This window comes from Sinohyriopsis cumingii, unplaced genomic scaffold (genome assembly GCF_028554795.1).
Source record: "Sinohyriopsis cumingii isolate HCF-2022 unplaced genomic scaffold, ASM2855479v2 utg001673l, whole genome shotgun sequence".
NCBI lineage: Eukaryota > Metazoa > Mollusca > Bivalvia > Unionida > Unionidae > Sinohyriopsis > Sinohyriopsis cumingii.
This window is the reverse complement of record NW_028316034.1, coordinates 208,360-234,321: the sequence shown is the minus strand read 5'-3', so window position 1 is coordinate 234,321 and position 25,962 is coordinate 208,360. Positions and strand designations below refer to the sequence as shown.

Genomic DNA, 25,962 nt, shown 5'->3' with positions numbered 1-25,962 from the left:
AAGTTATGATTTTTTTTCTTTTCATGTTTGAAAAGAGCAAACCTAAGATTTTCTTGTGAAGTTATTAGGTATTAATTTTTCGATGTTGAAAAAGGGAAACCCTAATGTCATTTTATTTTGTGGCTCTTTAAACTAACGAGAGAAATTTTAGTCAATCCAAAGATTGACTGCGACATTTTTTCCGCTTTTGTCTGAAAATAGCAAGCCTATGACATTCTCATAAGGTTGCGAGTTAGCTTTTCCTGAATACGGCACATCCCAATGTCCGTTCATGTTGTGTAACCTGGGATATAATCCGTAAGCTAAATCCAAATGTTGAAAGAGAGAGAGAATTAAACACTATGGCTAGTTTAAGAGTGGTTGTTTTCACATCAAAACTTATTGTCAGTAGTATGCGTAGTGAAAATCATATATTCAGGATCGCTAAAATTCTTTTCCGCCCCTCCTAGACAATCGTCTGCTCTCGTGGGCTACAATAAATGATTTATAAAAATCTGTGGTTGGGATTGCACAAGTCAGTTGTTAAGTGTGCGTGTTCTTTCTATCGAATCTTTCCTCTTCTTTCACTCCGTGTATGATAATATTGCAAGGGTTGTTTAAAGTATCAAGATGGTAAGGGGTTGGTAGTTTTCTTTTAAAGGGCATGGTAGGAATTTAATAGAAGGGAAACCGGTTTTACTTTTATTTATTAGGGGATTATAGGGTGGTAGGGAGACAGGGAACGTAAGGTAGGTCTTTTTTCTAAGGGATTAAAATTATAGTTGATATACTCTATTTTAATCCTACTCTGTGTAGTCACTAGATGAGCGGGTGATGGTCACTTCTACTAGGGCACTGAGTAATATAACCTATTATTGAAATAATTGATATCAAGTGTCACAAAATGTGGCACAAAATGAAATGACACTGTGTTCTGCCTCTTTATAAACACAGTCTCACAGCGTTAGAAAAGATCTAAGCTTTGCTAATTTCAGACAAAAACAGAAAAAGTGTCACAATCTATCTTTGTTTTGACAATAAATTATGTCCCAAGTTTAAAGTGTCACAAAATAAATTGACCTTGGGGTAGGTAGATTTAAATAAAAAAAACCAAAAACTTCTTAGCATTGCAATTTTCAGAGTTGGACAGAAAAAATAAATAAATTAACTTCACGCAAATATTAAATATAAAGATAACAAAATAAGAAATTTAATATATATCCAAGGCCATATTTTTATTAATTGGACAATAAACAAACATTTCTAACAGAGTGTCGTTCCCATCTTAAATTTACGTTTCGATCCAGAGTACCATTCCCATATTAAATTTCCGTTTGGGTCAAGAGTGCCATTCCCATATCAAATTTCTGTTTTGGGTCCAGAGTGCCATTCCCATATTAAAATATTAAATTTCCGTTTCAATCCAGAGTGCCATTCACATATTAAATTTCCGTTTTTGGGTCCACAGTGTAATTCCCTTATTAAATTTCCGTCTTGGGTCCAGAGTGCTATTCCCATATTAAATTTCCGTCTTGCGTCCAGAGTACCATTCCCATATTAGATTACCGTTTTGGGTCCAGAGTGTCATTCCCATATTAAATTTCCGTTCTGGGTCCAGAATGCCATTCCCATTTTAAATTTCCATTTTGGGTCCAGAGTGTCTAGAGTGCCATATTTGAAACTAGCCATCATAACTTTAGTGTTAAATTCCCATTATAATCAAACAGACCCATAATTTTAAACCTATATAAACGTTTAACATAGGATTTTCGACAGACCGTATAAACACGACAGACCACAAAGTGCCAAGCTATATTAATGTCTTCACAAGACAACGTCTTTCATATTCGCTGAGAAGAAAACACATCTGACTATTTGTCAATATATCTCCAATACAGTTCATCCATGGAAACTTGTTACTATTGTTCAAATCCAAAGAATGTTTTTTACTATTATTCAAATCCAAAGAATGTTTTTTTTTTTTACTATTCTTCTAATCCATGGAAAGTGGTTACTATTGTTCTAATTCATGGAAAGATTTATGTTTGTTCTAATCCATGGAAAGATGTTACTATTGTTCTAATCCACGGAATGTTTTTACTATTCTTCTAATCCATGGAAAGTTGTTACCATTGTTCTAATCCATGGAAAGATGTTACTATTGTTCTAATCCAATGAATGTTTTTCTTACTATTCTTCTAATCTATGGAAAGTTGTTACTATTGTTCTAATCCATGGAAAGATGTTATTTTTGTTCTAATCCATGGAAAGATGTTACTATTGTTCTAATCCACGGAATGTTTTTACTATTCTTCTAATCCATGGAAAGTTGTTACTATTGTTCTAATCCACGGAAAGATGTCATTTTTGTTCTAATCCATGGAAATATTTTACTACTGTTCCAATCCTTGGAATGTTTTACTATTCTTCTAATCATGGTATGATTTACTATTGTTCTAATCCAAGGATAACTGCTACTACTGTTCTAATCCATGCAAAATGTTTAGTATTGTCACATGATGTTAGCGAATGTAGCGAATGTTGAGGAATTTATATATATATATATATATATATATATATATATATATATATATATATATATATATATATATATATATATATATATATATATATATATATATATATATATATATATATATATAGATAGATAGATAGATAGATAGATAGATAGATAGATAGATAGATAGATAGATAATTTAAATTGTATGTTTGAAGGAAGGCGTCGCTCGTTGCCATTGTTCAATACATTTCTGACATTGTAGATCGGGGCAAAAGAGCAGGTAAAACGCATGAAGACATGCAGGGAGGATAACATTTGTAGTTGGCCCTTTTTGAAAAGAATGTCATGTTTCATTGCCAAGAATTGAAAAATCAGTTGATTTAGTCATAATTTCATTAGGATAGAAAATCCGTTCTAATTGCACAAAAAACTTTCATATTTTATAGACCTATTGTTATAAATACGAAAAATTAAATTTAAATGAAATCCTGGCAATAAATTTTGATTATTAAAATTCGCACTTACTATTTAGTCTTTTTATGTTAGTCTGCTTTGTGAAACATTTTTAGTTTATTCTTTCTCAAATGGACCCGTGTTATTATGTTATGCTATGTAAACACTCAATCCAGGATAAAGCTGTTTACCCAGCTATTGTCCATAGAGAAAGATAATAGGTATTAAGTAAGATTAATTGAACTTTCAGTGTTGCCTAGCATGGGCTCCGTTATGTAAAGAGAACAGTATGGTATTGATTAAAGGTATAATTAATATGGCTAGTTTCCATTTGCCGAATGAGTTTTACCAGTGAACCATTATGGAATGATATTAATTAAGAGTATTTATAGTTTATCTGCCGATTTGTTCTTTTTTTAATTATTTAATTACTCTTTAAGTATGTACATGTTTTTTGCTATACATTTTATTTTTTGTTGTGCTTGATTAACTACATGGAACCTAAAGACATACGTCCATGACCACCTAATGATTCATTTGTCTGATTTAATGTTATTGTTTTAATGTAGTATCAACAGTGATTCATAATAGTTCTGTTTACTAATTGGCAGGACACAGGATTTTATACATGTGTTATTATCGAAATAAATTTTCGCCCATGCAGTCCAATAACATTCGAGTAATTTATTGAATATGGCAGACATTAGTCACAGCAAGACATCAAACTCCTGCTTTAATACAGGAAAAAAGTCAATATAAGTCGAGTGCGTTATTTTATGTTATTTTGTTACGCTCTTGATATGGTTTCTGGGTAAATAGTCGGTACTAAGTGGTTCGGGGTATCTTAAGGCAATACAATCTTTGGAGATCCCTCTTCATTTCATTAGACCATTTATTTTTATCTATAAGCATCGGCATCGATAGATTTCGAATGAAGCTATGTGGCGCTTCGCTATTGCAGTGAATAATTTCCATTGTGTGCGTTACTATTTTATCGTAGGTGCGACACAGCCATCTTAAGAATTTATAAATGATTCAATCGAACTAGAACAGGAGAACATAAAGAGTCGTGTATAATCAGTGCCGTCTTAAGGCATGGGCACACTGGGTAGTTGCCCAGGGCCTCACGCTTCTAGGGGCATAATGCTGCCCATATTGTTAATGAATATTGAAAGATCTTTTGCCAATTTAATTTGCTTTAAAAGTGCAGTGGGAAGCACGCTTCCCAATATTAAATAAATAGTGATATCTAGCGGAATTCCTGTGGGTGGGTAGGGCCGGTGGGGGGCCCCAGTGCATTGCTTTGCCCAGAATGTTGTTAAGACGGCCCTGTGTATGATTTCTTTTTACAAGTTTCTGGTATAAATGACAAGGTATTTTTATATCATAGTAAAATGCATGTTCCAAAAGAGACATATATATATATAAATATAAAAAAAACATAAACAGCAATTAAAACACCTTTTGCGGGCACTTACTTTTCCTTAACATTGTTTGGTATTTTCTGCTATTCGTTACACACGATTTTCGCTTCACTTGACAGAGAAAATAGCTGGACTGGAGTAAAAGTAATCACAACTTGTCGAGGGTCATCCCTGTTCTACAAAGTTTCATACATCTCAAAATAAAGAGGTGGCAATAGACAAACTTTAGACCCTTCGTAAAAAGTGTATACGGGAGAATTAGACACTATTAACAATACTTAAACAACACTATTCAGAAGTAGACAAAAAACGAGAAGAAAAATAATAACAAAATTCCGAGGAAAAGCAAAGCAAGCACAATGGATTAGAACACGTAGCAAACATAACAATGATTAATCAAATCTGTAACTTGCCTAGACAATAACTAGTTTTAAAATAACTTCCTTAGCATTAGGATAATCACTGCAATTAAAAGTATGTCAGCTGAGTCGAGAAAGAACTCAACCAAACAACACCTCACCACATAGAAGGGGAATACTCAGATGAACTAGACAGTTTGGAAATGTGTGTGGATCTTAGGAAGCAAATGGTTTATTACAGGAAATTATTCCGACAAATCTTCTTCCAGATGTGACGATTTATTTAGAGTCAAGGAAGAAGCTGGTAGCCACTGAGTTGACTGTAAATTGAAGAGAGATATGAACAGACTCATAAGGAAAGTTAACCAAGTATGCAGAACCGATAGAGATATACAAGAGGCTCATAAGGGAAAGTTAAGCAAGTATGCAGAACCAACAGAGATATGCAAGGGGCTCATAAGGGAAAGCTAATCGAGTACGTAAAACCTAAATAAATATGATTGCATAGAGGAACTGTGTACTTTGTTGTTTTCAAGAGAGTTGGGAATTACAAGGCTCAATCAGTCTGGAAGATGCTCGCTGCTCTATGGATAACAGGAATAAATCGGAATGTTGCGGCTCAATCACTGGCCAAGGCTGTTGAAAAGTCCTCCAGTTGGATATGGATGAAGCGCGCGTGCAGGAGCTGACTGCATACCACCCAACGGTAGTGACTGATCATCACTACTGCTACCAGCTATAGATGGTCGGGGCTGATGATGATGGTAGAGCAGCAGTTTGTCCACTTTAGTAAGGGAAGTTATCAGGAGAATAATTGGTACCACCATATGAAAGTCTGAGGTACCACCATATGAAAGTCTGAGGTACCACAAAATGAAAGTCTGAGGATTGTATCGGGACGAAACGGCATAAAGATCGAACTAGATTTTGAACCTATTTGGTTACTATGATAATGAATCTTATCTGCCCTTGTTTGAGGTAATAAAGTGCCTTTTCGATATTAGGTCAAAGTCGAGTTTCTTTTGTTCAAAAAAACTGAATGACGGCGATTGGCGGAATTCAGAGGAGAGAGAGAGAGAGAGAGACTTGCAGTGTCTAATCGTACTTGATTTTTTAAAAAGGATTAGAGCTAAAGAACTCGAGATTACACCACAAGGCTAAAAGCTTACACGGAATTAATAAAGTAATATATCCTTTTCGTTGAAATATGATGGAACAATTAAAATTAAAATCTATTGAAAAGAGACAATTTGTGAAATATTCTTCTAGATTGGAAAATGTCCCATCTCGTTTTATGATAAATAAATTTCTATCAAGTCAGTAAATATTATGACTACTTACTCTGCAATTTTTTCTAGCCTAAGCGAGTCAATTTCAGATAAAGTATCCCACACTTCAAAACATTATTCGGGCGAATGATTGCACACAAAATAGCCAAAGAGTTAAGAGTTTAACTTGATAAAGTATATTGAAGATGTAGAAGCACGGCTGTTTGCTCATATACATTATTGATAAAATCGTGTTTGTGTTCCGTCCATTTACATTTGGCATCCGAAAATTGTATAAGATTGATATTGGTGTCATTCATTTTATGGTTAGACTTTAAATCAATATTAATATGGAGAAAGAAAAAAACACATTAGGATTTTTTGGTGGCTGAGATTTACCAAACAGATTCATCTTCACAATTGTAGGTCACGAAGACTTTGATTAGTCATCTGATCGGTTCAGATAACGTCTGTACCTCAAAGATGTGCCATGAGGAAGTAGGCCTAAAAATACACACACTTACAAGCTGTACCATTGATGTAAGTCGAAAAGAATAAGGGTCCCAAAAAAGAACCTTCAGAAATGCCAACATATATCATAACGCCTTGTTCGAGTAAATTGTTTATGGAGACGTTACAAATTAAGTAAATTTGACTCTTATTCCATATGCGAAAGATTTGTGAATCCAAAGTATATTCCAGGCCATGTTAAATACCTTGGAAATATCGCACAAAACATCACATACGGGCTATTTCTTTCTAATCAAGAGCGTTATATAGTAATACAATTCAATTAAGTTGTGGACAGTGGAACGCTCTGAAAAAAAGATTTATTGGTTTTTATAAATAAGCGGATTAGAGTCAAGATGATTGTAAACATTTTAAAAAAATGAATAATAGTCAATTATATGCATCAGTGCGGGACAGAAAAATTCCAAAAGAGCATAAGAATGTTGATCCCGAGGATGAAGGATAATGATGGATTCTTTTTCTCACAGTTCTGAACAAATAATCAGGGCAGCAGCCAAAGTGGCGATTGTGAATACTGCTATCAGGTTCAAAAGGGAAAACATTCATTGGAAAAATCAGGTTTAGACTGAAAAATGTGTAAACTTTTAATGACGCTTAATTGACGCTTAATTGCATTTTAGCTTTAAAACCCATACGGTAGTGGAAATTTTGTTGTTGTTGTTGTTGTTGTAGGGTTTAACGCCATTTCTAAGCACAATATTGGCTATACATGGCGGCAAGCATAACTGGTGGAGGAAGAACCCTGGAAAACCCAGGGAAGAACCACCGACCCACGAGAAACCACTGGCAGGCTTTCCCACGTACCCACGATAACCGAGCCTTGGACTCGAACCCACGCAGACAGAGGTGAGATGGCAGTGATCCGGAACGGTGAGCGCTTTAGACCACTCGGCCACTCTGGGCCCCACTTGTGGTAATACACAGCGTCTTAATTGTGTGCTATAGATATATACACATGTAAATAGGTCTAACAATAAAGTTTACTTTATACTTAAGATTAATCGACACAGTCCAAAAATAAAATACTAGAAGTCCTCGATTAAACATTGATATAGTACTGATTTACCCTTAACAAATAATAAGTAAAATATGAATTTAAAAAATAACATTAACAACAACGGATTTCTCGAAATGGACTAAGAAAGCCTTATGTGTGTTGCAATTAACGTATATCTGGATTAATCTGAAATAATGTGCAAGAGATGATTGAAACGGGGAAGTTCTTGCAGCTTTGTTTACGCTAAGCTCGAGGCAGAAGGTCAAAATAATCAACAAGTCAGGATAAAGATCAGGTGTGAGGTAGGAGAGAGCTCTCCTGCACAGATGTTTATTACTTGTTGACACGATCACGTGTACATAGGACACTAAATAGAGACACTGGTCTAAACCTAGGATTTTACTCGAAACACTGAACAGAGCCACTGGTCCAGAGTTAAGATCTTATCCAGCACATTGAATATATACACTGGTCTTGAATTTAAATCCGACCTAGCACACTGAATATATACACTGGCCTAAAATTTGAATCCTACCCAGCACAATGATTATAGACACTGGTCTAAAATTTGAATCCTACCCAGCACACTGATTATAGACACTGGTCTAAAATTTGAATCCTACCCAGTACACTGATCATAGACACTGGTCTAAAATTTGAATCCTACCCAGTACACTGAATATAGACACTGGTCTAAAATTTGAATCCTACCCAGCACACTGATTATAGACACTGGTCTAAAATTTGAATCCTACCCAGTACACTGAATATAAACACTGGTCTAAAATTTGAATCCTACCCAGTACACTGATTATAGACACTGGTCTAAAATTTGAATCCTACCCAGTACACTGATTATAATCATCTAATCCCTCTATTCCAGTGTTTATATTCAGTGTACTGGGTAGGATTCAAATTTTAGACCAGTGTCTCGCCTTAATTATGTAGCATCGGCATTTTTCTACTGAGATGGAAAATTACTCAAGCGAAGAGACTGTTGATTGATCAGCTGTAACGGAAATTAAATTTCATAAGCGATATTTTTATCCTTTTTGGTTGTAATTATGATTAGGTCCAGTAACCTTGTTTGTAATAAAATGTTACGTATATTTAATTTATATTGTGTGCTTAAATGTTATCCATGGTTGTAAGTTGTAAACAGAATGTATATATATGTAACTTACTTTTGTCCAAAATTGTAAATGGTAAATGGATGTTTACACAGCATTTGAGTTCAAGACCAGTCTTGTTTACGACTAGACTTTCTTTAGTTGGATTGCTTCAATTTCGTTCACGATATGGTTCAAGCGAATTGTGCTTGAGTATGGATTTGACAAAGAAATAATTGATTCAAGTTTTAGGCCAGTATTTGGAAACGATTAGAGGTGACAGCTTACAGTTCAGTTAAATTCGAGAGGATTTTTTCTTTAAAATAGTCATTGGCATTGCTAAAGTTTTTATTCAGTTTTGGATTTAAACACACTAATTTGGATAACGAAATTCCTGGATTGCATCATTGTGTTATATCAGGACATTCCAGACTATTAGAATTCAATCGATTGGCTCTTTAATTTTGGAGTTATGATAGGACATATATAATTATTTGAGATTTAGAGATTAATTCATAATACTGTAAGTGTCTCTTGAATTTTCACTTTGTATTATAGAGAAATAAATTTCTTGTTTATTTTACGTAAACTGATGGTTTCACTTCCATCTGTTACATATTTAAGACCTAGAGATGGAACACTAAAGGTGTAACATTATCAATTATCTGTAATTAAATAGCAAGATCACACATGGCACTATATGAAATCAAATGAGAACTTGCATATATATATATATATATATATATATATATATATATATATATATATATATATATATATATATATATATATATATATCGACTGTTGGTAGATAAATCGTAAAAGCCAGGATAGACTGGTATTTGATAGGCCGGAATCGCCAGAGCCAAACTAACCATTTTTGTTAATTAGCATGTCATTTTCTTTGCAACCAGAGTTTTTCTTATGATTTCTTTATTGCTATATTACACACATATTTTGTTGACAGTACAGACATCAAACAGGTTCGGATAAGAATGACATTACGAATTGAATTTCGAACTGTTATATAGTACAAACAAAATCTTGGTGTTTAATCATTAGGGCAACAGACGACGCCCTGTTGGTCAAATAGACTTAATTCAACATATACCATTAAGTAATGGATCACACGATGCCTTAGACAAAATAGGTTTGTGGCCATCTGGAATGTCGAATAAACACGAGTTGATTGGTGTATGGCTTCAGTCTGGAGATTTGTCATCTACATTGCCCCACTGCCGTCTACATTGCCCCATTTGCCATCTACATTGCCCCATTTCATCTCTACATTGCCCCATTTGCCATCTACATTGCCACAGTTGCCATCTACATTGCCCCATTTGCCATCTACATTGCCCCATTTGTCATCCGCATTTCCCCATTCGCCATCTATATTGCCCCATTTGCCCATCATGTTAACGTTTAGCACATAGAAGGAAACTTAATATACATTTGATCATTTATAATTGACAAATACAATGAAACTCCGCAATAATGCCCGTACTGATCCCAGGTTGCCTAAATGCTGCAATAAATTGTTTCAGTTATTTAAACGATTTAAATCATACATTGCCAAATGTAGGCACGAAAACCATTCGATATTAAAGCACGTACCTGGAGATTCACAGTTTCAGCCACATTTATCCATGATTCCCAGGACTGTGTAATGCATGGTTATTCATGTTTCCGCAGTCACTTATGATTGTTTTCATTAATTGTCGTATAATTATGGTTTTAATTCAAAATGCCATTAACAGTTTACGGACAAACTATGCTCTCCAAGGGTTAGGAAATCAATGACTTCAAACCGTTGATTCCCAGCCAATATACTTCATATGAAATAATCATTTAATGTTATTTGATAGCCCGCTGATAAAATCTAAGTAAGCGCGTAAATTCCGACAAAGAAGCTGATAAATCTGGCACAAAACTGATAAAATTTGACAACATAAGCTGATAAAATCTGACAACAGAAGCTGATAAAATCTGACAACAGAAGCGGATAAATCTGACACAAAACTGATAAAAGTTTACAACAAAAGCTGAGAAAATCTGACAAAGAAGTTGATAAATCTGACACAAAAATGATAGAATTTGACAACATAAGCTGATAAAATCTGACAACAGAATCTGATAAAATCGGACAAAGTAAGATGGTAAAATCTGACAAAGAAACTGATAAAATCTAAGAAAATAAGCAACAGATTAGTTCGCTTTAAACACCATTAGCGCTTTTACTCATCTAAAATTTTAATGAAATATCTGGTAAATAAACTGTCTAAACAAAGGGTAGTTTACACGTGATTCATCTGGTGTTTACCTTTTCCAGTTCAATATATTCACGTATTAGGTTCTGCAGCAATAAATAATCACGCACTCCTTGAGACATATGTCAATTGTCCCCTTCCACTGTATTCAGTTTTTCTTTCCTTTTCTAAATTGCACTGGGAAGTTAATTTTTATACTCAGAATTACTGACGTTTAAGACGTATCTTTGTATGGAGCATGCATATCCTTTGTATTTGGCATATTATAACAAATTTAAAAATACTATACTTATTCACTCTATTTATGAATTTAAATCTAAACTCGGGCTGTGAAATTATATAATTTTCAGACGAGATATAATGTCACATTATTTATGCTACAGTAAATTTAGGTCTGTGTATTACGAATTGGATGTACGCATTTTATTTAGGTAAATACCACGACCTGGTTATGGGGAGCACAATAGGGCACTTGACCCCGGCCCTACTTGTCACAGAGGCCCCGCTGCAGTGAATAAAACTGCATGTGTTTAAATAAAAAATATATAGGTCTAAACCTTATAAATCTTAGCCTAAAATAGCTATAATAATTATAAAGAAATATACGACAGTTTGAGGACTGCTGTCATGGTATATTTGTAGACGGATTAGAGACCCTTTGAGATCATTTGGAGCTATATGCGGTAGACAATAACATCCTCTGGTGAGGTTTTGGAGTTAAATACGTTCGGCACTAAAGTTATGTGGACAGATTTGGAGTTAAATACGGTTGTCAATAGAAATCTCTGGACACATTTTAGAGTTAAATACGGATGTCAATAGGAATCTGTGGACACATTTTGGAGTTAAATACGGTTGTCAATAAGAATCTCTGGACACACTTTGGAGTTAAATACGGATGTCAATAGGAATCTCTGGACACATTTTGGAGTTAAATACGGTTTTCAATAGGAATCTCTGGACACACTTTGGAGTTAAATACGGTTTTCAATAGGAATCTCTGAACACACTTTGGAGTTAAATACGGATGTCAATAGGAATCTCTGAACACACTTTGGAGTTAAATACGATTGTCAATAGGAATCTCTGGACACATTTTGGAGTTAAATACGATTGTCAATAGGAATCTCTGAACACACTTTGGAGTTAAATACGATTGTCAATAGGAATCTCTGGACACATTTTGGAGTTAAATACGATTGTCAATAGGAATCTCTGAACACATTTTAGAGTTAAATACGGTTTTCAATAAGAATCTCTGGACACATTTTAGAGTTAAATACGGTAGATAATAAGGTTTTACGCATGTCTTTTGAAACTAAATACAGTCAACAATATTGTTATATTGACAGGCTATTGCAGGCATACATAAAATGACTGACATAGTGGACAATCTATTGCAGGCTTACATAAAATGACTGACCTAGTGGACAGGCTATTGCAGGCTTACATAACATGACTGACCTAGTGGACAGGCTATTGCAGGCTTACATAACATGACTAACCTAGTTGACAGGCTAATGCAGGCTTATGTAAAATGACTGACCTAGTGGACAATCTATTGCAGCCTTACATAACATGACTGACCTAGTAGACAGGCTAATGCAGGCTTATGTAAAATGACTGACCTAGTGGACAATCTATTTCAGGCTTACATAACATGACTGACCTAGTAGACAGGCTATTGCAGGCTTACATAACATGACTGACCTAGTTGACAGGCTAATGCAGGCTTATGTAAAATGACTGACCTAGTGGACAATCTATTGCAGGCTTACATAAGATGACTGACCTAGTGGACAATCTATTGCAGGCTTACATAAAATGACTGACCTAGTGGACAATCTATTGCAGGCTTACATAAAATGACTGACCTAGCAGACAGGCTATTGCAGGCTTACATAAAATGACTGACCTAGTGGACAATCTATTGCAGGCTTACATAAGATGACTGACCTAGTGGACAATCTATTGCAGGCTTACATAAAATGACTGACCTAGTGGACAATCTATTGCAGGCTTACATAACATGACTGACCTAGCAGACAGGCTATTGCAGGCTTACATAAAATGACTGACCTAGTGGACAATCTATTGCAGGCTTACATAACATGACTGACCTAGTAGACAGGCTATTGCAGGCTTACATAAAATGACTGACCTAGTGGACAGGCTATTGCAGGCTTACATAACATGACTGACCTAGTTGACAGGCTAATGCAGGTTTACGTAAAATGACTGACCTAGTAGACAGGCTATTGCAGGCTTATGTAAAATGACTGACCTAGTGGATTCCCGGCATCATCCGGATCGTTGAAAACTTTGATGATGGAGACGAGCATACAAATGAAGATAATGGCGGTGTTGAAATACGATACATAGAAAGTGGCTCCTAAGCCCCCAGTAAATGTATAGGTACCAATAAGAGTTGTCATTAGAATCGTGGCGTATTCCACTCCAACACCTTTAGACAGGCTCGACAATACTGCGGCTCCTCCTATAGCGTTATCCAAAAAGAAAACGTTACAGACGTAAATTCAAAGAAAAACAATACTTTAAAAAACCGTACTTTTGGTAATTGGTGGATAGAAAAAAGGTATGTACACTACCAGGCAATCTCGTGCATGGATATATATATATATATATATATATATATATATATATATATATATATATATATATATATATATATATATATATATATATATATATATATGTGTGTGTGTGTGTGTGTGTGTGTGTGTGTGTGTGTGTGTGCTTTCTTCATGTTGAACATATCGGATAAATAAACTGATCTATCAATAGACAGCTACTAGGCATTTAGCTAGGTAGATAGGTGTATCTATAGACAGATACTAGGCATTTAGCTAGGTAGATAAATGTATCTATAGACAGCTGCTAGGCATTTAGCTAGGTAGGTGTAACTATAGACATATACTAGGTATTTAGCTAGGTAGATAGATGTATCCATAGACAGATACTAGGCATTTAGCTAGGTCGATAGGTGTATCTATAGACATATGCTAGGCATTTAGCTAGGTAGACAGATGTATTTATAGACAGATACTAGGCATTTAGCTAGGTCGATAGATGTATCCATATACAGATACTAGCATTTAGCTATGTAGATAGATGTATCTATAGACAGATACTAGGCATTTAGCTAGGTAGATAGGTGTATCTATAGACAGATACTAGGCATTTCGCTAGGTAGATAGATGTATCTATAGGCAGATACTAGGCGTTTCGCTAGGTAGATAGATGTATATATAGACAGATAATAGACGTTTAGCTAGGTAGATAGATGTATATATAGACAAATACTAGGCATCTAGCTAGGTAGATAGATGTATCTATAGACAGATACTAGGCATTTAGCTAGGTAGATAGATGTATCTATAGACAGACACTAGGCATTTAGCTAGGCAGATAGATGTATCTATAGACAGATACTAGGCATCTAGCTAGGTAGATAAATGTATCTATAGACAGATACTAGGCATTTAGCTAGGTAGATAGATGTATATCTATAGACAGAAAGTAGACGTTTAGCTAGGTAGATAGATGTATCTATAGACAGGTACTAGACATCTAGCTAGGTAGATAGATGTATCAATAGACAGATACTAGGCATTTAGCTAGGTAGATAGGTGTAAATAATTAGCTAGATACCTTAATAGATGATAGATAGATACAAAAAATAGTGATAATATACTAAGATCCAATTCGTTGCAACATTGTTTAAATAGAAAAACAATACGAAGGGCCCATCTGACCAATGATATATGATCATTATACTATATCTAGTCCTAATACAAACAGTGTTATTAAGCGTTACTAATCTATATAGCTGAAGATGAAAGTTTTGAAATATTTACAAAACTGCGGAAAGAAATGTAATAATGTAATAGTGAGAATATTAGTCAGAGAGGCGGTTTAAGTCTCTCTCTCTCTCTCTTTCTCTCTCTCTCTCTCTCTCTCTCTCTCTCTCTTGCAATTGAAAGCCTTTTTTGCAATACTTTTCATTTTAATTTTCGAACAATTAATAATCGTATATCTCGCTATTTTTGCGCTGACGTGCCGTTAAACTCTAATAATACTATCTTGTATAACGTGTATAAAGTTGAAATAATTCAAAATCTTGTCTTAATTACATAAAGGCTGAAGTATGTGTGTTTATGTAGAAAATGATTTTTTAACCTAATGTGTCAAAGTTGAGAACGGTAAGAATCCCTGCCCTTAAGGATACTCAGGTCCTAAAATCTTTTTCTTCCATGCCAAATGCATGGAAGACAGATGTATTAGTTTACTGTATGGATACAAAAGGTAGGTATATATATATATATATATATATATATATATATATATATATATATATATATATATATATATATATATATATATATATATATATATATATATATAATTTGTTAAATGCCCGTCGTATTTGCGCAAATTGTTTGTTTATTCTTTTTACAATAAATAATAGAATTTGTAACTGCAAATATTTCGCGATTTTGCTCAAAGTTTAAAAACTACACATGCTTAACCCTTGCTAGGCCAAAAAACGCGTATACGTTAAGACAGGAAAATGGCAGCTGGTTTCTGCTCTGAGAATACGTGTCACCAGCAATCTTTATGACCTATTTTCATATATATGGATGCACACAAATTAAAATAACTTTAGTTATATACAGTGATAAGAGATGTACATGAGGAGTCTTTTAGAAGAGCATGTTCTTAGATTATTCTTATACGCGGTACTATATTTAATATAAAGTAAGGCTCAGTCCAGAGCAGCCATCATATACTTAATTACCGTGCGTATCATCATTAATTATGTACATTAAATACTATTTTATATGTTATGTCATAAATAGCGTGCAAGAAGTCACGAACATTTCGACGATCACATATCATCAAAACCTTGATAATTTGAAAATAGATCTTATTACTAATAAACAAGTGGGACACGCGAGCTAGTTGGCGCTAAAACTGTGCATTCATACATTGAAAACAAATATGATGACGTTAAACATTAACCTAAGATCGATTTTAAAGACAGAGAATACTTGGACATACTTTGGGCAGCATTTCAAGAACGCAATTTTCATATTTATTTATTTATTTATTTATTATTATTATTATTATTATTATTATTATTATTATTATTATTATTATTATTATTTAATATTATTATTATTATTATTATTATTATTTAGTTATATTTATGTTCTTCTTTGTAATGAAAAAGACACCATAAAGAGTGAATTGTTTGCATACATTGTAAATCACAGACGTAATAGAACATTTTCTACATCGTCATATTGACTTGACCGTGTAAAAATGGGGTCTAATATTACAATGTGTTTAAAAAGAACAAATATTTGAATCTTACCCAGCATTAGATTAGCTGTTACGATGATGTTGGTGAGCAGAGCGTAAAAGCAAAATACCTTATGGGTCGTGGAGCCAAATCTAGCACGTATAACCTGAAAATAGCAAATAGAATAGTGTTTATAAATATATAATTAATTTGAAGTTCTTCATAACACGATATGGAAATACATTTCAGATTTATAACATCGAGATTTTTGAATGATTACTCATCTTAATAATTTCAAAAACTGTCCCTTATAAGTGTAAGTTTTATCAAAGTTTATTTGTACAAAAAGACATATGGATGGCCCTTGTTCTCTGGTTTTCAAAGGATCTTCGTACTTAGCAGGAGCCAGGTGATGGTGGTTTTACGACATTACCGTAAATACTGAAATTCTCTCCGATATATGGACAATTTGACAGCCTTTCATGGCAAATTTCTTTGAATCATTAGTTCCAGTTTGGCCTAATGCAGATTTGAGGTAATATCTTTACAATACGACCAAATTTAATGACATCACCGGCAACATCAGACAAAATGAATATATTAGGTCCCGTTTTCCAGATCATAACGGACAGAATGGAACATGCACATTTGCACTTGTTTATCGCTAGATGGCGCTAAGATACCCATGGAATTCATAGACTGTTCCTCAGCTTTAGAAGGCTTTACCTGTCAACAAATGGAATTTTAAAAAATCAATGGTACGTATACGCCAACAGAAGGAATGGTGTGAATATGTTCCTTTTCCGAAAAATGAACTCGGGTGGACTCGACAAATATAAAATGAAAGAATAAATTTGTTTATAAAAGTTTAAGAATCTAATTTTAAAAACTCGATACAGAATTACAGGATCTGTACCAAAGAAATTGTACTTTCTATGGAATAAGTGGCGATAAAATCAGCCAAAGACAGAAACCAGTTGGAGAGACATTATTACATTGTTATATATTCAGGTATGAAAAGAATAGCAAACTAGTTAGCCATACCTGTAGAAACGTCTTTGCTCCCGGTGCCCGAATCTTCAGTTGTACAGATAGCATTGCAAAGAGTAATATCTGAATGGTGGCGCCAGCAGCGTACCAGAACGGGCCGCTGATACCGTACTAAAACGGAAGAAGCTATAGCTAGGCGTGTACATAAGAAACGGAAGAAGCTGTAGCTAGGCGTGTACATAAGAAACGGAAGAAGCTGTAGCTAGGCGTGTATGTAGGTATCTATTTGTATTGTATCTCAATTTCTGTCCGTAGTTTCTTACATACGTGTTGGTATATCTGCAACATGTTTGTACTATTTACTAGGAACTTCAGTGAGTCGTGTGTATTGTACGCGGGATTAAATTCCAATTAGTATTTCAATTTTGTTGTACATATGTTTTTTTATTTTTTGATTTCGGTTTTGTAATAGGAGTATTATGTTGTAATAATACGTTTCATAGAGACTTTACCGTTTTGATTATTTCTTATTAAAATTACAATGAGGAAGATTGAGTATGTGATAGCGTATTTCCTTTTGGTTACATCTTTTATTAGGCATGTTTTCAAATGTATATACAACATGTAAAAATCCCCACAAAAAACAAGCAAACAAAAAACAAAGATCTGACAACATCGACTGTACTGTTAAATTTCGTTTATATAATTATGTTAATTGCACTTAAGTCAGTGACTATTAATAATTTATAGATATAGTCTCTGATAAATCTCTTTCAAAGAAGAAATATAGGTACTCAGTCGGTCGTCATACAGACATACATAAATCCTTGCTTGCTTACTTGTCTACGTAACTACTAAAGAATAATTAACAGCATTTGTTCTTTTTTAACATTTAAATTCGAATGTTGACCCTAAATCAATTATTACAGAATAGAGAAAAGTCTAATATATTGTTTAGACTGGAATAAGTTCAACAATGGACAGGCCAAGATTCTATTGCAAGGTTCTGTTTTTTATATTATACATCTTACCTTGCTGGCCACAGTACAGGAGTACAGTAGGGTGGCTGCCCATGTCCACTGTGATACGATAGTCGTAGCCGTCAGTCCGAAGCTCACTTTACCGCCAGCATCAAACGCAGTGTCCAGCAAGTTCTGGAAACAGAAATAGACAGAGGCTTTACGTGTTCTCAACCCGTTAAATATCCCTCCACATTCGTTCTGTTTTATTCGATGTGGATATATATATATATATATATATATATATATATATATATATATATATATATATATATATATATATGAATTGCATCTTAAGCAGTTGAACATTATATATATAACACGTTCAACTGCACGATGCTGTGCTTATGTATATAACTGTATATAACAACACAGTATCGTGATCATGATTGCCAGATTAAGCCGATTTTTTATACTGAGAACGAGGCATGATTTAGCAATAAGAATCGCACTACTGTGATAATTATATTCTTCTTATATACCTTTTAATTTTTGTGAGAATTTTAATATATATATAATTTCAAATTCATTATGCGGGAAACTCACCAACGTTACCAAGTATAAACTGTCGTAAGTGGGTTGTACTGTACAGAAATAGTTGTAATGTGATCTTGTTTCAAAAGAACCATTTAGCTATATTATCTACTTGAAAAATAAAACAGACAAACCCTGTTTTTATTGTTGTATTGGCAAACTCATGGTTTGAACAATACATATATTTCCATATGACGCAAGGTTTCTTGCTAACGTCGCAGTGAGACCTTTGTTTACTGTTAGCCTGGTATCGTGACCTTCCCTGATGCAGCGCACACGAGGCCATGCAAACACCCTCCGAAATGCCGATACCGATGGAGAAATTAAAGATGGCGGAATAATTTCGTTCCATTATTTACCACTATGTCAATTAAAGAAGTAGTCAATGTTTGTTTAAAGTGTGTTATGAATATTTAATTTGTATTGTGTGTTATGAATATTTAATTTGTATTGTGTGTTAGGAATATTTAATTTGTACTGTGTGTTATAAATATTTAATTTGTATTGTGTGTTATGAATATTTAATTTGTATTGTGTGTTATGAATATTTAATTTGTATTGTGTGTTATGAATATTTAATTTGTATTGTGTGTTATGAATATTTAATTTGTATTGTGCGTTATGAATATTTAAATTTGTATTGTGTGTTATGAATATTTAAGTTGTATTGTGCGTTGGCTTTTGTTAATGAGCAGATGTTAAATATATTTAATTTGAATTGAGCGATTGACCTTTATCCATAATTTGGGCCTACCTGACTAAATGTCTATTTTTATCAGCAACATATTACAAAACTAATTTTTGTCTATAGTTGTAGATATTATATTACGATTGTTGTTATACATAGGTAAATTTGCTTACCTGGATTTGATTTCAGGACATTTGTTTTCCACTCGGAAATTCCTGGTGTACCTGGATTTGATTTCAGGACATTGGTTTTCCACTCGGAAATTCCTGGTGTACCTGATTGTTGTCATGTTCTTTGGTAAAATCTGACAACTTAATATGTTATTGAAATGAACATTTTACTCATATCCCGGTCCTCTGATTGCGTATTAGGTTTATATAGTATTACTTTTCATATTTTGTATTAGAATGACTCATTCCTATTTTAACACCTGACTAGTGGAATCAGACATTTATTTGTATTCAGTTTAATTTGAGTAGGATTTATTTTTTGAAATTACTCAGTGGAATAACAAAGTATTCTTTGACTTTAGGACTAAATAACTATTTAAGGAATTATTGCGAACTCATTCAAGAACATTTTGGATTATAACATTGTGATACATCAAGACTGTTAGCACATTAACACTATTCCAGGCTATTTATATATAAACACATTCAAGATTAAAACTCAGCTCTTTTTAAATTGTCACTTTCGTATTCTAGGGAAATCAAATTTTTGTTGAATTTTATTAAACGTGCTGGTTTTCGCTCATTTCTGTTACTTGTTTTCAGACCATAGAGTCGTAGCAAGTATCACTATTTAATATTGTCATTTTCAGTCATTATGTGTGGGCTGTCATTTCTGCGCGCACGTGTGTGTGTGGTGCTTTATTTGAATGGAAATTTTATCAATTGTATTTTATATTATTTTACATTACGTTTTATAATAAACCTATTTTCATGACACTGAGTATACGTGTCATTGTCGAATGAAACAAATAACGGGGGCGGGGGCGAGGAGTTAGGTTTGAAATACAATTTATATCTACATATGCAATGCAACTTTTGGAGAAAAGAAGAATAATTGGTCAGAATCTTTATTGACAAGAAATAACAAGTATATATGCAATAAAAAATGAACCAAAATGCTTTAAAACATTCAAACCTGTGTAGCTTCAAAAACATTTATTTCCAGTACGACATAATCTGAATAGAAAAGATCATTAACGAACTCAAACACCGTACAGATACACTTGGTAGTAATAATGTTTGAGTTCTGCTTTGGTAATATATGGGTATATTTCATTTTACTTTTTGCGTGATATCTGTACTTATATAGGAAACTTTTGGCACCTGCAAAATTGTTCAACTGATTCATGTAATTTAATTTTGATAACATTGAACTAAAAATTAAATATTATTATGATGATATCTCTTTTGGCAGGAAATATGCATTCATAGCGAGCGCTCCGGTGGCCCAAGTGGTTAGAGCGTCCACCTCGGATGCAGGAGATCGGTAGTGGGTTCGAACGCCGGCCAAGTCATACCAAAACTTCTAAAAACGTTACTAGCAGCTGCCGCGCTAGGCGCTCGGCATTAAGAGGCTAGTGTTTGGACTGGTTGGCGTGGTGTCCGGATAATGTGACTGGGTGGGACATAAAGCTATTTGTCTGCGGCATGATGCTGCAGTACTAGACATCACTATAAACTGCCACACTGCATATATCGTAAGATAAGACAAAAACAATTTAAAAACTATATCAAAAATCCAAAACGCACACATACATAGACAGAGTAGGTAAAGCCATCAGCTGATTTATTTTTTATACATATATTTAACAATAATTCCATAAAGACAAACTAGATACTTTAACAACAAGCAATACCCAAGACAGTGAAGCAAGCATTAAACACTAGTCGCATGTCTGCGAGTTGAATGTATAGTATTATAATGAACTCGTGTGTAGTCACAGTACAAGTACCAGTTCCAATAGGTCATAGACAACCCGAAAATTCAAGCATATCTGACCGTTATACGCTTCAGATTATAAGTAAACATACAGTTAAAACTGGTCGTATTGCTTTACATCAAGCATTATCTAAACTGACGTCAAAATATCCGCAACGCCCGACTAAATTAGAAAGGAAAATATTCTTAAGTCCCTATACGAGTTATGTTAAAGAAAAAAAATATCCTAAGCTTTTTCCTGTTATATTGCTTAATCAATGACTACATAAATCTAATAATTTCTGTGTCAAATGAACCAGCGACTTAAGAGCTAGACCTATTCAAAATGAACCAGCGATTTAAGATCTAGATCTGTTCAAAATGAACCAGCGATTTAAGATCTAGATCTATTCTTTGAGCATGCATTTCATGTAGTACTAATATTAAGACTTGACCTATCCAGATTTCCACTTATGGCTGTCACAGTGTAACTAGCACAGTATTATTTTTCTAAACGAGATAAATAGCAATTGCAAACCTGTAAAGCTGCAAAAATTGCATTGCATAAATAGATATCGGTTGCATTACCAACCTAATCCCACCCACCCAGACCCATTATCTGTTCCATGAACGCATTTTAAAATGAAAGTTTGAAGATGCAAGAAAATGTCGGTATATTAAAAAAACACAATCGAAGAAACTTTCAAATAATGCATCTCTGACAGAATTAAATCAACACCAAAAACAGTTGCGCAATTTCTAACAGTATCCTTTCCTAACTCATATATGATGGCTAAAATGACTGTACTGCACAATGACACTTTAAACAAACTCCAGTAATTCTTTAATTGACTAATGCAACGAAAATGCCATTCGCAAAATAGTTAGAAATAACTGATTTTATGCTTTCTCTTGATTGCCATCTTATTTTTGTGTTAATACCGCCATCTTGAATTTCTCCGCTGCTATCGGCCGAATCGACGGTGTGCGCAGGGAATCCAGGATTCCAGGCTATGTTTAATGCTAGTATTCGCATTCCATCGTAGGGGCGCTGCTATTGTAATCAGGAAACCTCGAGGATAAAGTAGCTGCAGCCTCGTTTTAGAATATGACAATATGGAATCAAAACCTACGTACGTTACCTTTATCTTTATTTTATATCTTTTTTATCAGAATTCTGACATCTGTAAACAGTTTCCGCTTAGACGTCTGACTTTTATCTATTGATTGTTGCAGTATTGATTGCCTTAGCAAACAGTTTTACGTTAGACATATGACTTTTATCTATTGCTTGTCCCAGAAAACAGTTTCACGTTAGACATATGACTTTTATCTATTGCTTGTCCCAGAAAACAGTTTCACGTTAGACATATGACTTTTATCTATTGCTTGTCCCAGAAAACAGTTTCCGGTTAGACATATGACTTTTATCTATTGCTTGTCCCAGAAAACAGTTTCACGTTAGACATATGACTTTTATCTATTGCTTGTCCCAGAAAACAGTTTCACGTTAGACATATGACTTTTATCTATTGCTTGTCCCAGAAAACAGTTTCCGGTTAGACATATGACTTTTATGTATTGATTGTCTGAGAAAACATCAATCTTGATTATCATGAGCTGCTGAAGCAAACCGGACTTGTTGTTGTTGTTGTTGTTGTTGTTATAGTGTTTAACGCCATTTTTCAGCACAAGATAAGCTATACATGGTGGCCTGTATAAATGGTGGAGGAAGAACCAGGGAAAAACCCAAGAAAGAACCACTCAGGGCCCCGAGTCGGACTTGTAGCACATTCAAAAAAAATGACCTTGAGTACATTCAATCAACTCAACTTGTATACGCGACTATGGAAGATTAATCACAGCCTTTAGTAGATGAACATCGTATTTACAAAGCAGAAAGTATCAAGGTCACAACTGAAGCAGACAGAATGGCTATTAACGTATTGCTGTATTTGCCAAATCGATCTAGCTTTGTTACTCTTGGGACATATTCATCAGACGCTTATGACAATGGCATTAGCCTGTAGTCCGAGTATTCCTCCACGATTACGCCTTTGTCAGAGAACACGAAACTCAGGTCGAGTTCTCTCTGTTGGTTTATGAGCTTTAATTGTCGGCACGTCTCAGTCACACGTTTAGCACGGTTTGCCTCATCAAATAGCACGCTTTAAGAAGCTACCCAGACAATAAATGGGAACATTAACATTATCATAAAGCATATTACTGGCAAAGATTCTGGTATTGTATTATTTGAAAATGACTTTTGCCAAGAGATCTTATCAAGATAATATCACTATGGATACGGTGACAATGTTTACCATACTGGACTTTAATCTTGATGTCAATTCAGCATAATATACATTTTTGATACTTACATGTATAGATAATTTACGACTTCACTTTCCAGGCACTATATAGCCTCACAGTGCTCGTGAGCCGTAAAACTTACAATCAATCACCACTTTTCAGGTTATTAATGCTTTTTTATGAAATTGGACTATGTATGATACAAATTGATAATGCTTTACGGATTTTATGAGATATAAATAATAAATTGGTTATGCATTACGGATTATGTTTATGTATGATATAAACTGGTCCTTGGTTACCTTCGAGGGTAAAGAATTAAATGCGTATAGCCTTTTAAGTCTGCTAATGTATTTTCCTGACAAGATGCTGTTTCACACTAAGTATCTATTTATATAACTTGGGAGAATCTTATGTTTTCAAAATCACAAACGTGTTTCTATAGTCGACCCAGTTAAATTAATAGGTCGATAAAAAAATAGTTTCACAAAGATAATTTTGTATAGAACTCAAGAGCTCTATATTTCGCCACAAGTAAATACATTCCACTTGGACTTCCAACATGTTTGTCGGTATCTCTGCGAAGGAGTATATTTCGTTGTTTCTTATACCATTATCTTTGCTCTGTGTGTCTTTTATGCCATAATCTCTGTTAGGTGTGCCTTTTATGCCATTATCTGTGCTCCGTGTGCTTTTTATGCTATTTATCTTTATTTTGTGTTCGTGCTAAACGAACTCTCTATGTTATGTCTTGGATTAAACAAACTCTCTATGTTATATCTTGGATTAAACAAACTCTCTATGTTATATCTTGGATTAGGGAGCCCCGAGTGGCCGAGTGGTCTAAAGCGCTCTCCGTCACGGATCACTGCCATCTTACCTCTGTCTACGTGGGTTCGAGTCTCGAGCTTGGCCAATGTGGATATGTCAGAAAGCTTGCCGGTAGCTTCTCGTGGGTCGGTGGTTCTTTCTGAGGTTTTCCCGGGTTCTTCCTCCATTATTAATACTGGCCGCCATGTATAGCCTATTTTGTGCTGAAAAATGGCGTTAAACCCTATAACAACAACAACATACCTTGGATTAAACAAACTCTCTATGTTATATCTTGGATTTAAATAAACTCTCTATGTTATATCTTGGATTAAACAAACGCTCTATGTTATATCTTGGATTAAATAAACTCTCTATGTTATATATTGGATTAAGTACATTCTATATGTTATATCTTGGATTAAACAAACTCTCTATGTTATATCTTGGATTAAACAGGAGATGACAAACCCTTATGAGATTAAAGTTATAATTGCATTATATTACAAATAACGGTGAATTCAAATTCATCAGCGTCCTCAGACAATATAACATCACCTAATGAAACAGAAACGCCTTGCCTTTATGCGAAAGAGTTATTTACATATCACTCTCTCTCTCTCTCATACGTATTTTTTTTTAAAATTGCATAAACTATTCCATATATCACTCACCTTATCTCTGTAAACATGTTTCCGAATTGACTGAAAGAGAATTGTAATCAGTGACGTGAAAACACCAAAACCTATCACAATTAACAGGACCTCGTGCAACTCTACAGATGGAGTAATTCCTTGGACTGCCTTAGTTGCATTCACCGAGTCGACGAGAAATTGACAGTTCGAACGGTTCCGAATATAACCCATCTTAGGTCTGAATGTTACGAGCAAGAACTCAACTATAGCTCTCTCAGTAATATTAATACAAGAGTAAAATAAAATTCACGTCATCTGGAAGTATGGTGCTCGTTCAAGGTAAATTCTTGAAACATTGATAGGAAAAGATGGTGTCGTCATTATCATCAGAGTTTTTAGATGACAAAACCTGTTATACTTGCTTTATAAATAGACTGAATTATATCATACATTTCTATATTCTCGACATGGATGCGATGATGTCTACATGAAGCTGTGTTCACGACAAGCTCTTCATCACCACAGAAGAAAATCTTTATTGGGTCCAATTTGTGTCGCGACTGGTAATTTCCAGAATCTAATAAGTGTGAAAACCATTATTTCACAGTTCTTACAACACGTTGGATTCTTTAATAACTCTTTATATTTTCTCTGAAATGTCAGTAGCATCTGTTTAGTTTGATGCCACACCGTCGAAGTCCTTTTAAAACAGCCTCTCACAAACCGTTCGTTGTTCTGTTGAAGGCGAACTAGAAACTATAAATTTGAAGATGAATACGGCTGGCGTAAATACCAGAAAAAATCAATAGGGTT

The 25,962-nt window shown here is 34.3% G+C and overlaps 1 protein-coding gene across 1 annotated transcript in view; it reads right to left on the bottom strand.

The window, feature by feature from the left end:
- The window catches only part of LOC149771763 (uncharacterized), a 76,684-nt gene extending 51,304 nt beyond the window's left edge, over positions 1 to 25,380 (bottom strand). Inside the window, exons 1-5 of the mRNA XM_089948161.1 lie at positions 25,189 to 25,380; positions 18,256 to 18,378; positions 17,279 to 17,395; positions 16,307 to 16,400; positions 13,193 to 13,405 (exon numbers count right to left, since the gene is read on the bottom strand). Of these exons, the coding sequence (XP_089804287.1) occupies positions 13,193 to 13,405; positions 16,307 to 16,400; positions 17,279 to 17,395; positions 18,256 to 18,378; positions 25,189 to 25,380 (739 nt within the window). The remainder of the gene's footprint in view (positions 1 to 13,192; positions 13,406 to 16,306; positions 16,401 to 17,278; positions 17,396 to 18,255; positions 18,379 to 25,188) is intronic.
- Positions 25,381 to 25,962: the final 582 nt, after the last annotated feature.